At 32.6% G+C, this 15,845-nt stretch overlaps 1 protein-coding gene across 2 annotated transcripts in view; it reads left to right on the top strand.

The window, feature by feature from the left end:
* The window catches only part of LOC120625554 (elongation of very long chain fatty acids protein AAEL008004-like), a 64,806-nt gene that overhangs the window by 27,664 nt on the left and 21,297 nt on the right, over window positions 1-15,845 (top strand). The window contains exons 2-4 of one of the 2 annotated variants that reach the window (XM_039892606.1): window positions 7,753-7,898; window positions 10,892-10,999; window positions 11,876-11,956. In XM_039892606.1, coding sequence (XP_039748540.1) covers window positions 7,758-7,898; window positions 10,892-10,999; window positions 11,876-11,956 — 330 coding nt within the window. In that variant the 5' untranslated portion in view covers window positions 7,753-7,757. Of the gene's footprint in view, window positions 1-7,752; window positions 7,899-10,891; window positions 11,000-11,875; window positions 11,957-15,845 lie in introns of those variants that run through there. The other variant, XM_039892607.1, reaches the window with a different exon arrangement.

Here is a 15,845-nt window from a genome sequence, read left to right on the forward strand (position 1 = left end):
ATCACTTAGCACGTCTTCGTCGATAGGGTACTAGCTACGCCTTAAACCTCCCACCAGACATTAAAGTTGTTTTTGAGAAGAAATATCAATAAAAGTAAAGTAACTTGTAATAATAAAATTTGAAATAACCATATTGCTCAACAATGTCTGCATATTTAAATCTTATTTTTTATTTTATCTAAAAATTCAAATAATTACCTCGAAACTCATAGTTACTGTTTACCTTTTGTTTCGCTGTAAATAACTATATGGATTATTAACAGTCCAAGTTTTTTCAAGCTCAATTCTCACTCAGCACCTTTACCAACTAGATTATTGATCTTTATATTTTTTGCTCTACATCATTTGATCTTTGTTTTGTACGTTTCTTTTTGAATGCTCGCTCGTACCCAATTCTTATATTTACGATGGTTTTGCTTACAATAATGAAAGCTGCGGCCCCCAGCTTAATATCATCGCCATTCGACGACATTTCGTTGGTTAACCAAATGGCCTTGGTTCAGGCAGCTAACTAAAATGTTCCTCGAAACAAGGACGACTTATTTTCATTCGGTGGGAACGTAATGGAAACCAGGGGAAAATTTAAGCCGATCTGAATGACCAAAAAATTAATTTACAATTGTATATCTTATACAGAAAGCTGCAGAGTTTGTTTGTTTGCTTACTTGAACGCAATAATCTCCGGAACTAAGGTTCCGATTTGAAAAATGATTTAAATGATGGATAGCCCATCTATCTAAGAAGGCTATATCACGCTAAGACCAATAGGAGCATAGCAATGAAGTTAAATAAAGCTAATGAAGAATCTTTCAAAATCGAGGGTTTTTTTTTATTTTGAGAGCTTCCGCTGCGTGTGTTGCGTTTCGATAAAATCATGTCAAAGTTTTAAGAAAAGTCCGCGACAGCATGTGTCTAAATTTTAAGGTTGACTTATCGTCGCGAGGCATCGCTGGTCAGATGAGCCACTAAAAATTTTGTGCCAAATCTTACGAGGAGACATCGTTGCTCTAGATGTTTATAATCAACTGTGTGGATACGTTCCTCAAAAGCAAATAGCCTTCGTCCAAACAAATTGTTCGTGGTCCCTTCATGTAGCACTGTTGCACGAAGCATGGCATCTACACCGGGTGCATTGTCGTCATTCAACGCGCTCTTGGACACTGGACAGCAGTGCTAAATGGGATCATTTCATGATAGTTGGACAGCATTGTGTCGTGAATTGTTGCGGTACTCTGAGAAAATTCAATGACCATTATTTCAATATTCGCAGAGTACCACTATACATCTCAATGTATTAATATCATGCCTTGTATAATGTTTAATGGTATCTTTCATTCATTTGTGTTATAGTTATCCATACATAATGTAGTTCCATCTATTAGTGTGTACTAACAAGATGTAAAAATAAATAAATAAAATAATAAATAAGTAGAAACCTTAAAGATGATGCAAATCATCATGAATCGGTGCAGTCTGTAAAATGAAGACTCCGTCAGTTTCATGTCGAAACAAAATAGATTGCGATTTATTATCATTGAGAAACACAACGTGACTTCGCTGAATTGATTTGTAAATGAAATAAGTAATCATCTTAGAAATCAGGCTGTCTATGATTTGATCCATTTTGGTATAATTTGGTATCGAGCTAATTTTGGTGGTGCTAGTGTGCAGTGCACTACACGGGCAGATCAAATATAATGAAAAAAATCTCACGTGAGAGTTATAAAAAACCTGTGGATAGGCTTTGTAAGAGTTATTAAAAGCCTACCCTTAAGTTTTTAGAACTCTTACTTGAGTTATTCTTTATTTTATATCATGTGCACACCACTGCTAATATGCCTAAGTGGATAACTCTAAAGGGCGTGGTCGCCGGTGTTATTACAGGCATATTTTTCTGGTTTCATTCCTCAGGTTGATGGTCACAGGGCAACAATTTGTAAAACGTGTTTCTTGTATGTCTTGAGAAGTGCTGCTCTGTCTAGAGGTGATAGTTTTCCACTAACCATCAGCTAGTGAACTGCTTTTTCTGTCAATTATCACTATAAAAAATGTCCTTCTCTGCTATGAGAAAGGTGGCCTCTACCACGTATTAACTAGGTGGATTATGATACCTACACGGAAAAATCTTAGCAAGCTGTGGTTTAATAAAATGTGTATTATTTTAAACTAAGCTATCTCAAGGTAGTGAGGAAAACTTATAGTAGTTATGTTACAATTATTTCACTGCCTAAGGTCTTTGAGGACCTTATAAGAAATAAACATACCAACATCAATATTATTTTATGTATGGCGCACTATGACTTTTTGGAACTGGCTACTTACATAAACATTAAACAATGTTTAAAAAGTAATAAAAACATTTGAAAATGGAACTCTTTGTCTAAAGAATACAGTTTGTTTCATTTTACTGGCCATTGTTTTAACAATATGGCGTCATTTTAAAAATTGCATGTCTTCATCACTATGGATTTTAAGTCGTAAGACTTTTGATATAGGATTTCATTATGTTTTGGCGATGAAGCATCATGTAAAGGGACTATTTATAATCACGAGCTATATAAAATATTTGAATGAAATGCGAAAACTTCGCTATCTTTTAGGTTTAGGTAGGTTTATATGTTGGCTGTCTGTTTGTAGACGTACAAAGCGCGTGTGATTCCCGTTGTCCAAAACTCATTTATTTGTAAGAGGCTCAATTAATAAGCAATCCAAGTTGCTTCAATCCATAGATTTATTTCTACATGAAATAAGCAAAAAGTTAACAAATAGAGTAAAGTTATAAAGACATCGCACAAAAATTGATTTTTATGCGATGCACAGAGGCATTGTCCTATTTCAATAAAAACATGCGAATATGTAAGGCCACTTTCATCATACACGTATTTTAAACATACCAAAACTGTTGCTCACAAACTCGAAACCCCTGTATGGTATTTTATGTATATTATTTATAAAGTTTTCGGCTTAATATTTGCTTGATTTTCTTAGTTTGCTTTGCTTTATTCTTTCTTTATTTTGCCTTTTTCTTCGGTGACGGTAAATAGTAACGTATTAGAACACTGCCTGTTGCAAGCGACTTCATCTGCGTTTTCGATTTTGGTTTTTAAAATTAGACAAAAATATTATTTCCCTGGGATAAAAAGTATCCTATCCAGGATCTAAGTTTTTTCAGTTCAGCTGTAAAACTTATTCTATAAAAAGATAAAAAGTATCCTAAGTCCATTTTTATCATGCGAGCTTTAATACGTAATTTCAAGAACATGGTGCACTGGTTAACCCGAAAATAGGGGAAAAACAAACCAACATATGGATCATTATCAACATAATTAAGAAACAGGAGAGAGAAGTTATGAGTACATAACTTCTCTTTCTCATATAATGTATAATATAATAAAAAGGTTTCGCTATTTCATTTTTAAGCTTCTGATACAGAGAAACTACTCGCCACCGGCCACGCTTTTCTAAAGGGTTAGCGATCTTGTAAATCAAACCAATTCGTTTAAATTATTGGAATAGATTGAAATAATCCGATCCCAGTATGCCATTTCCAATAATTTGTGTTCGAGTTTATAATAAATTTTATTTATATCTATATTTTATTTATAATGTATATAATATATATGTGCTTATAATTTTAACAGGAAAATACAATACAACTAATTTTGGGTAACTTTGAATGTTTTCTATAAAGAAAAAATTTACTGAATCGTGTAAAGCGGACCATTATTTAGTCAGATATATAATCACGAATAACATTGTTTTTTCGCTGTCATAGACTACATAGATTATTAAAAGTAACATAGATTATTGAGGCGGGAAGAGTTTGTGACCGAAACAATTTACTAATTAGATATTCTACGAGACGAAGTAGCAGGCGTAGCTGCTAGTAAGAGATCTCTTTGGTGCTTGTTTGAATTAACCGTTCTCAACATAAGTCAGCCTTTGGAACAGAGGCGAATCAACGAACTCAAGTAAAAAATGTTTTGAATTCAGTTTTGTTAATTTAAAATAATCAATAATTTTATTTTTTTGAAAAAAAAAACAGTTTGCGTGAGTTTTTATGAAGTGGCGGATATTATATTAAAAGATGAATAAAATTTATGATAATGAATATTAACGATTTATGATTTGTTCCGTTTATTATTCATAATCTAGATATTGCCCGCTGTTTTGTTTTAGTGAGGGTATTCAATTTAAAACTATTAAATGAGAGATTTTAATAGCTGTAACCTTAAAACAACACTTAAATGCAATATTTAAATCCCCAGTTTCACCTCTTAAGGGGGGAGGGACTATCTTAGAGCCAACTCTGTAATGGGTAATTCATTAACCAATTTCTTATATATATATAATGAAAATGGTCTTCGTTTGAGGCTCAATCACGCCTAAACCACTGATCGTATCGACATGAAACTACCACCATTCGATGCGAAATTTTTCCTAGATGGTTTATGGCTATCTATTTTTTGAATTCCAACATTCCTTCATTTTTTTATTGCTGTTTTACTTTTATGAACATTTATCCCGCTAATAAAAACAAAAGATAAGCATTTTCTCTTGATTCTTTTGTTTTCATGGATTTCAACAGAGTGTATTAAACGGATTATGGTTTTTTACATTCAGCTAAGAATCTACTCACGGTAGTGAAGAACGGCTGAACCAATTAGGCTTTTTTTTATCTTCAGAATTGTCAGGAGAAAGTTTTGTATGTAAGAAAATTTTAAAAAAGCCCGATAAAAAGTTAAAAATTTCGATGATAATCGAAGAATTCCCATCTATATAGTCACTCACCACGAAATCTCGGGAACTATAAGACTTAGAAACGTGAAACTTGTTAGGAATATTACTTTTGCTATGTAGAGGTCAGCTATGAATAGATTTTAAGAAATTCATTCCCCAAAGGGGATTGCGGGGGCGTTAACAATGAATAATTCCCGTTTTTAAACTATAGCTCCTATAGACTTCAAATTTGGTAGGAATCTTCTGTAAGAGGTGTAGAAATAGGCTATGAACGAATTTTACGATAGCTCACCCCACAGGGGGTAGCGGGGGTGGGTATTAACAATTAATATTTTTAATTTTCCAGCTAAAGCTCCTACAAGCTCCAAATTTTGTAGGAATTTTCTATAAGTGATGTAAAAATGATTTATGAACAAATTTTACGATATCCCACCCCAAAGAAGATTGCGGGGGCGTTAACAATGAAAATTTTCAATTTCCAAGCGATAGCTCCTATAGACTCCAAATTTAGTGAGAGTGTTTAAGGATTATTTAAACGACAAAAAAGCTTGGGTGTGAATTGCTCTAGCTTCATAGCTTAATTTAAATTTACTGGAAGATGGTGATAACAAAAAAATAAATTTACCCGGCTAAGTTTGTTGTGGGCTCTTCTTAGACCAGGGCGCGTTTGGAACCCTCGTAGCTTTAGATTTAAGTTGGCGAACGAAGTTATCACCATCCCGTTACAATTATGTAAACAATTATGTATGAACGCTTCATAAGTGCCTGTGATAGGCCTACATGAATAAAGAAATTTTGAATTTTGAATTTGAATTTGATATATGTAATATAAAAATGATCTTCGAGCGGATTTTACAATGAATCACCTCCAATAAGGTTCGCGGGGGTGGGTGTTAACAATAAAAAAAATTTATTTCTAACCTGTAACTTCTACAGACTCCAAATTTGGTGGGGATCTTCGTGTATGTAGGGATATTCGTGTATTTCCTTACAACAATCGTCTTTTTGGCAGCGGAGAAAAAGTCATTGAGAGGTTTCAAAAACTTAACTTTACATGTAGCTATCCAATCAACGGACTAAGAATTTTACATTCATTTTACTTTTGCACACTACATAACCGACGAATTCTTTTATTGCGGGATCGCGGAAATGTAACAGATTAAAATGAATGCATTTTCCAAGCACATGAGATGTGGAAAAGAAATTTAGTTACTTATTCCAGTAGAATTCATAAAAAACATGCACAATTAATTTTCTATAAGAGTTAACAGAAAATTCGTCGCACTTGAACCTAGACAGATTTCAACTTCACATATGAGACTTGCAATGACTTTAACTTAAACTTTCAATGCTCATTTCAAATTTTTTTCTTCATGTCAATTATTATTAATTTTTGGAAGAAAGGCACGGAAATGTTATAATGATTGCACATTGAAAGTTATAATGAATATTAGTGAGAAAAATCACCTGGATGAAAGATACAGACTAAATCGATGGAATTTGGAATTTGAGTAAGTCTAAACAATATCGATGCTTACAGTTCTATCCGCGGGGCCTATTTATGTTCATACAAAAATAAAAAAAAAGGAGAATAATAAAAATATGAAAAAAATAAATAAAAATGAAACATAAAATGTAATTTATTTCCTTTTTCAATTCGCCCAGCGAAGCGGGCTGGAAACGGCTAGTTATTCTATATAAAAAAAGCCCGCTAAATTTGGTGCCAAAAAACAGATAAATAAAAGTCAAACATTCACGTTAAAACTTCAAAAGGGGTAGTTATTTCGAATTCACACATAGATAACATAAATATTATATTTATGTGTTTTGGTATAAACATATTTTTTATTTCAACATTTGGGTGATCAGCTAAAACATTTAATTTATTTAGTTGAGTATTTGACAAAAATTTATTTCAATCACTCTTATGGCGAGTTTTCTGATTAATTATCCTTGCATATAATTATGAGCATCTATTGGTAACTCTACTGACTACGATGACCTGATTAAGCCAAATAATACAAGTTTTTTGTTAATACTTAAGATTCTTTGGAGGAATGTTTTAATTAAAGTGCTCTTTTTTTAAACATTCTACTTTAGCCTTCAGTTACAGAAATTATTCAAGTGTCGTTCCGTTTGAAAAATTAAAGATCTCTTGCATGGGCACTATTGCTTGCTTGCAGCAATAAGGCCGCCTTTGCACGTCTTTATTGTGTACTGTATACTCCTTACTGTTTCATTTCCCATAGTTTATACATGCAAAGAAGTGTTTCTTCTTCTTTCTTCACTTTTTCTCAAGTAGATAATCTTTTTATCTTCTTCTTATGAGAGTCCACTCTCCAAGGAGTGGAGAGAGCACTGGGACATAAATTGGCTCAGTTTTTCTATAAATTACAATTTTATTATCACCTTTTAAAGAGATGACACATGTCGCGATTATAATTTATCACTTTGATAAATAGAAATCGGTGAAATATCTACCATGGAATTACCAAAAATAAAAAAATGCTTAATTTGCAAACCGTTACATGCAAAACAAATTTTTAAAAACGAAATTTTTTCTCGTCTGGCAACTATCTGACTATCTCTGGACCAAAACATCAACATAGCGTTAATCCTAACGTCTTATGTATGCTAATTAATGAAAGAGCGATCAAAAATTAACAAGGATACACACACTAATTTGAATTATACGTTCGCCGGGTGATTTGTGCTCGTAGAGGGGGGCCGGTCCACCCTGACATTCGGTAAACTTGACGCTCGACTCTTGGGAAATTGACCAAATTGCAGCATAGCTGCCATTTATTTCACGAACGTTGTATTGTATCCACGCACGCGCATAATATTACGAACGACTTTGATTACGGTAATTATGTAGACGTATAGTGTTCTAGGCACCCTTAACTTTGTTTCTACAAAAGTGAATTTCTAAGACCTAATTCCTCAATAAGATAATGTCATCTAACGACGTATTTTTGTCAAAACTTTAGCAGCTTCTTGTTTCTGTTACAGTGAAAATGGAGATCATAAAAAGGATAGTGGATGGATACCACGATCTGATGGACAATCAGAGCGACCCGAGAATTAAGGACTGGTTCCTGATGTCGTCACCTTTCCCCACGCTTGCCATATGCCTCACATACGTTTTCACAGTTAAAGTAAGTACAACAAAAAATACCGCGAAAGTGTAATCGCAAAAGTTTACATCCCTCAATTAAGTTTTAAGAATTAAGAAAGAAAATAATAAGTGCTACACAAAATATATCTGAATTAAATTAACAGGTGTTAATGTGCCCTACATTTTGTTATGACACAGGAAAATTCTCTACACCTAATTAACCGTCGAGTCAAAACTAGTGATATACGTTTAAAAAAGGATAGTATTATGCCTTATAAGCTGTCAGTATTGTAACTTAATTAGCACCAATCAGTTTTGGGTTTTGGGCGATTGTCAAAACCTATGATATAATACTTCTATAACGAGAATACTTAACATAACAGTGCTAATTAGATGAACTGTGGACAGAATACTGGGAGCGATAAATTAAGGATTTCCCGTTGTGGTATCATTATCACTTCGGAATACTTAAATTTAAAACACAAAATGTCTTCCTATAACACTGCACATTCCTGCACCATCGTCATTCATACCCAAACATTGTGAAATACGTTTTCTATACCATAGGATACTTTAGGTTTCATTTACTTTCAATACAGGCAATTTATCAAAAAAAAAATCCTTTAAATATTATGCTACAAATAAAATTTTTAAACATTAATATTACAATAGCAATAGATTGTCTGTCTGCATTTTTTTTTAATTGTTACAATTGAGCCGAGAGGAATCGCTTAACTAATCTTGAAATTGAAAACAAAGATAGCTTGCACTCTTGAGATGGATATAGGATTTTATAAAAGCTTTTATTTCCAGAGAAAACGTAAAACGGGATATATAAAGGAGATCTATAAACGAATTCTTGAATAAAGTGCACCTACATATTAATAATACAATAATTATTTACTAATATTATCCGCAGGTTGTCTTTGAATTCCTAGTTAAATATAAAATACTTGTATACATTAATATAAATAGAATAGAGTCTTGTTGACGTTAAAACTTATTCCTTTCAAGTTTTTTATTATTCTAGGTATAAGTTATATAGGTAGGTAGGTACTTCATAGGTTTATAGGTTTTTAAGTATCAAAAATATAGGTACTTTTATCTTTATTACCTTTTGTAATTGTTTCTATAGTGCCTTAATAAAACAAGTTAATTTTTATTTTACGATTACTTATAAATTTAAAGAGCATAATATAAAGTTTTTTTAAGAGCGCAGGATGTCGTTTTAGTTGATAACATGAAGTAGTGGAAAACAAACTTAAGTGCCGGAACCAACGAATCGTATTTTTGCAGGTCTCAGTCGCGGTACGCTAATTTATCGCGCTGAATATGATTTGTAGGGCGGCAGATTACCTCTTCGTGCATATTATACGCCTTTACGCGAATTGTGACTTGCATCCTTGCATCGAATGTTTATGCTTTTGTCCTATCATTTTCCTGTACCTATTCCCCTAATAAAGCTCTAACTCTAGCAGATCCATATTCACTTTTGACACAACTTGGCAGAGTCAGCACACAATGCTAATCGTTTGGCTTCTTTACGCGACGTAATATATAAAAGTAAAAGTGCGCAGTACCAACGCAACGGAAGACATGCCCAGTGTGTGTTTCGGTTCATATATTCTCAAGTAAAAATTGTATTGTTTCCATAAATGACTCTCATTTACCAGGCAAGGTAATGAAATTACTTAAGAATCAAATAGAGCGGGGTTTTATTTCCCACGAGACACGCAATTACTCCAACGTAGTTATGTTTACCTAATAGTGATTTATGAATGCATATTTGGTTTATGGTTATTCTATAAAAGTTACAGTAATGTTACTTTATAAGAAAAATGTTGGTTGGTTATGTTAAACGTTACTATTATTGTTACTAATAGGGTTATTAGTAAATAACTAACTGTAAACCGTATAAGTAATCTGGTCAGCTATGTTGTAATTTATAGCCTAGAAGTTTAAATCTTCCATATGGGGATGTTGGATGGTGGTTTAAATGGATTTTCGCAGTCTTTTGTCTCACAGCGGCCACCCAAATAATAGATATGTCTAATATCTACTGAGTACCTGGTAAAAACCTGGTAGTAAATTATATAGCATATTTCAATGACTAATGACATTAATAGATAATGTTAGCTAAGGTAAACCTAAAGGAAGTAAGAAAATAGGCACTTAACTGGACGCTGGTAATAAATTATGAATGAATTACTAGTGTAGTTTCTATCACAAGTGTTGTAAACTGATCACATTATTTATGTTACCTTGTGATTAGATTCACCAGAATAAAAAACCACCAAGTAGAAGTAACTCCAGTGTAAATGTTATAATTCTAAATCCCGCGAATTAAGTTGTAGATACGTTGTCTGTATGTCCGTCAACTTGTGTTAGTGATTTATTGAGTAGATGACTATTACTGACAGTGTTTCAATTTACAATTTAAATAAAATATCGCAAAAAATGTATAACTTCGTAATAGAAAAGGCTGGCCGAACACTGCACGATTTTCATTAGAAGAGGGCACCATACAATGTGTATTGATAAAATCTATTTTATGTTCGTTGGTTATTGATAAACTATGAAACTAATGCATGGTTAGAAAACTATTTTATCCAGAAGTTAAACATACTTTAGTTATATGAGATAATAATAAGATTTCAGTCTTAAAATAAGCAAGCCAGGAATAAAGCCCAGCTATTTTAACCGCTGACTACATAATTGGTCATTAGTAGATCTTATATAAAGTTCGGAAACCATATTAACTATGTGATATAGATTAGACACAACCGTGCATTTAATGACGAAACTAATTCAATAATTCTTTTTATATACTTTTTATATGCAGTCATCATTTAACATATCTAAAATATTTCGAATCGAATCGAAATTGTATAAAACCGAGCTATTACTGTCTGTTTTTTGTATTCCTACGTTCCCATGAAAAAATAGTAAATCGTGGCTGGGTATCTACATCTTATATAATAATATAAAGGCATTTGTGTGTTGTTAACTAAATTGAAATTATTTTCTTTACAGATTTTGGGTCCAAAACTCATGGAAGACAGAAAACCTTTCGAATTGAAGAGAGTACTTATATGGTACAACTTGTTTCAAGTTATATTTAGCTGCTGGCTCTTTAATGAGGTAAAGTTTAACGTCATGTTTTTATTGTTTACTTTACCCCACCTGACACGACCTTGCTTTAAGATTACGTAATTTATGTAAGTTTTCTTGGTCGATATTGATACATTTTTGTAAGTAAAATTATTTTAGGCGTTCTACATCTAGGAAAAAGCTTAATTTTCAAATCTGAAAATTAAGCTTTTTCCTAGATGTAGGTACCGACATTTAAAAGGTTTTGCTTGATTAATATAATTATCTAGGCATTATTATTTATCCACAATAAGCGGCTAAAGGTAGATACCACAATTCTCCAAGTAGTTATTTTGAGGTGTTATATTAAATTTCACTTTCAGGGTAGTGATATTAGTGACTTGTTCAGGACAATGTTGCATTATCGCGAACTTAGTGCCTTGAGGCTCCTTTACGATTTAGTGATAGAGGCAGTCTATTCAGATCAAATTACACAATCGGCGTTGAATCTATAGTTCCACAGTTTGGTAACAACTGGGAAAACCTCTGGCCCAAACACTAATTACAATACTACCCAAAGATACAAGAATTAATGTTGCTAACATTTTTTTTCATTTTCCGTATCTTGCTTACTACGGAAACCGAACTTTATCGATAGGTTTAAAGTAATTGGTAATCCATTTCTATTTACTTGAACTATTTATATATCAAATCGTAGTATTTTCACGACCTCTCGACGTTCTCCTATCGCCTACTCAAAAGGACTGCACACAAATCTGCTGCTAGAGCAAAGCGCACACGGGTTTGAATAGACGCCAAGAATATCTAATGTTTGACTGAAACTAGTTGCTCAGGCAATAGTAGCCAATGTGCGGCGAGACAAATTTTTATTTTTTATTATGTTTTCATAGAACTGTTCTTTCACAGAGTATTGCGACTGGCTGGTTCAGCACATACAGTTTTAGATGTCAACCCGTAGACTATTCGAGAAGTCCACATGCGATGCGGGTAAGCAAACCATTTATCTATTACACAGATGGTAATCTCTACCATTTCAATCTCCACAAATGGAAATTGCAATAATTATATTCGTATTTGTCTTTGATGCATAGTGATAAGTAAAATCGCAGGTATTTTAGTCATTTAGAGTAAAGGCAACCAATTAATATTTCCAGTTCGTTCAGAAAAGATATTAATCAAAGTACTCTCTCTCTATCTACTAGACATAAAACAACTGACCAAACCATGTTCATAATTATTAATAATATCTCGTTAGAACATAAGCTAGAAATTAGAATAACTAGAATTGAGGAACATTGACGGATTTAATTTTAGACTGCATCATTTCTACTAATTTAAAAAGAATTTTGTTCGGATAAACTATAGCTACTAATAGCTCGGAGAACCGATCCGATCGAGGTCCCGAGGTGTTGGTGCGATGACCCCGCACTGCAAAGCGCACTGTGGACAGAATTCAACGATGTTCACAGATGACATAAATCGAGTCGTAGGGACTAGGGAGTCGCTAGATATAAGCGGCACAAAAGTGTAGTGACTGGATCAAACTCCCTACAAAAAACCTATCCCTAGCAGTAGCAGTATATACGTAATGATTGATTTTAACAAGGGTTGACGGTTGGCACACCTACATAGTTTCCTAATATTATTTAATTTGCGTAACGAATTTTTGTGCAATATATAGTCCATTAACACCGCAACCCATAATCTAATTGCTATCAATTTTAATAATGTTAATTGCATGGAATTCAAATGAAACTATTATTCGATGAAACAGTTCCTCGTATTTTGAATCCCTGTGCTATATGAATTGCATTAAGGTTGTAAGCAAAACAACGTACGGTGATTAACTAAGATCAATTATGGTTAGCCAGTATCGTTTTGCCACACCGTATTAAAGCTAGTTCGCCTTCGAACGTATTCGCATCTTAATACGTTTTTACTTCAGGTTTTCCTACAATTTCCTCTAATGTAAAGTAGTTCACACTACCCGGATACGCCAATTTCAACAGTCATTTCGTTATAATTTTGTCTCTTGTAATCGGTGGTTTATTCAAATTTACATCTCATGTATGTCCTTCCGTTAATAGTCTTAAATCGGATTTATAAACAAAGTTCTGCTCCGTTTTCGGGGGCCCTCAAAATGTTGATGTTGGTTATTTTCATTTTTATTTCTTATGTGGCGTACGAAACTAATTTGAACGGTGAATGTTAACTGTGTTTAAGTAATTTGAATAAACTTCGATTTTTATAGGTTTTCAATTTAAATTCTTGTAATAATTTCAAAGGACGTATTGCACCATGCATGAGTGTAATTTAAGCAGACAATTTTGTAAATTAGAACTTGTAAAGGCACATGTAACATTAGCTACAACAAGTAGCTTGCCTGATCAGATTTAAATTTTGCAAGAAATAATTTAGTTATTTACCTACCTATCTATTAGTGATTATTATTAATTTTAGATTTAAGTTTAAGATATAGAACGTTAACGAGATATATATATATATATTATATATATATCGTGAATTATCGTGAAATATTATGATAATATAACTATTCGTTATAATATCATATTAAAACCCAAAAAGCAATATCTTTCATCATCTCAAATTACTACGTTCAGATCTATACAGTACCTATATCTGTTAATAAAATGTATGTATTTATAGGTAGGTGGTAGGTGAATTATAATAATAAGATAGAATCACGTAAGCCGTCAATATTTAAAACATTTGAAATTAATTTGAATAATTTTGCCAAATAGCACACTTCCATCACGAAGTTGGCGTTCTAATAAAATCATAATATTTCCTCCAGAAATGACCAGAAGGGACTGATTTTATAAATGTGAAAGTATATTTGTTATTTTGTGCTCCAATCACGCAGACAAAGAGAAAAGGATTTACATGATTTTTTGTATGAAGATAGTTTATGAGTTAGAGTGTGACATATACTTCTTTTTTAAATTGTTACAAACTAAATAAGAAGATTTTCTTACGATGAATTTAGAAGAAAAAACTATGTATAAAAAGGGTCATATATATTTTTATACATACATACGTGCATGGTTTTTTTTTGCGTTATTAAATATTTTGCCTCGACCTTTTAGTGGAATTTGAATCAAATAAATACAGAGAATGCTTTAATTAGGTTCATCACGTATTTGAACTATTAATTTTTTGTTACGAATAAAAAAATACAATAATTGTACCTACGAGTATGTGCGTGCGTGTAACAGAAATAATATATTTGGTATATAATTTCAAAATCAAATTTTGATAGAAGTATGCGAAGTGATTAATCAATCATCACTGACACACGACAGTGGTATTTTGATTGTGGGTGACCGCGTTGCTGGTCTTGTGCATAGTATTATACGAAACACGGAGTCCTAGGTTTGATTCCTTGGCAGCCGTGCTAATGAAAACGGTGACTTTTTGACGTTTTGCTAAAACTGAGATTCAGATTATTCCTGCGAATGCAAAGGGAGCTCCCGTTCCTTTTCTGACATAACTACATAATATGATAAAAGCGTTCACAGGATTACGCTCCTCTCTTCTCCCTACTACACAGCCCACGGCCTATTACCACAGCCTACTAACTTTACTCTGAAACTATATTGTGGTGGACGAACCAGATCAATAAAGAATAGTAGACGGAAAAAGTCTGAATTTATAATGTCTATTAATCAATATGTTCGAGAGCAATATTTATTATTTCTAGACATGTGTTATGATGTAGTTTCCAATTTTAGTATTCCGTAACGAAATTATAAAAACGTACCCTAATGACGCTATTTCTTTCGTTTGGTAAACCTTCATATTAATAATTACTAATGGTATCTATTTAAAATTAGGATTACTCATAGAACACACGAGATTTTTTTTTTAATTGTCTTATTTTCATTACAATGGTGCCGTATTCTAAAATAGTTTTTTTTATTATACTAAATAACTAAAATAACACATTCTACCCACTTCTATTTCTTAGTGTCTCTAATGTTTGTGTACCTAGGTCAGAGTTTTAGTAATTGGCAATAATCATTTTCAAACAAACTTTTTATCAAAAGAACTTAATATATCCCTACTTAGGTACAAAAACCTCAATGTGGGAGTCAAACTCGCGCTTGGCTAGATTTTTTAGTAATAAGTGGCTGAATTCGCTTTTGCTTTATGAATGCCCTCATTAATCAATTTGCCCTTAACATACACATAATATATGTGAGAATGTGTTTCAAATGATTGCCTCAACGAATACATATAGGTGATTATTATCAATTTATGCCCGACTCTTAATATCTTTTATCAATTATTTAAGAAGTGGGTCTAACACAAAATATCAACTTGATTTTTAAAATATTTACATAAATTATTTAGATTCAAAGAACGTTCCTATTATATTCATACAAATAAATACCTGCTATGTAAACGTATGTTACAATGTATGATAAAAGAAATCTCTCTGTTACACACATAAAAAAGTCTGTGAGTACACAAACACCTGATGCGTTTGTGTTCTCACAGACTTTTTTATGTTTTTAAATATAGTTATATTAAAAATGTTAACAATTACTTCGGAGAGGCGGAAAGACGGTGGATTACTCACATACATTAATTAATAAGTTGCCGTGTGAACTACTCACATGTATTTAAATCGAAATACATATAATAGTTACCTTAAGTAAACATAACCTGTCATAGTGTTTTGGTTCTAAACTATCATAGCCTTAATAAACCTAGGGATTAGGCCGTTAATAATATTTTACTAAATAGTATGATTCAACGAGAGCTACTGCCGACGAACTGTTTCACAGTTTGGCAGACTATGTTTAACTGCTGTGCTGTGCATAAAAATTTGGAAAAAGTTAATATTGAGCTA

Source organism: Pararge aegeria, chromosome 8, assembly GCF_905163445.1.
Source record: "Pararge aegeria chromosome 8, ilParAegt1.1, whole genome shotgun sequence".
Lineage (NCBI taxonomy): Eukaryota > Metazoa > Arthropoda > Insecta > Lepidoptera > Nymphalidae > Pararge > Pararge aegeria.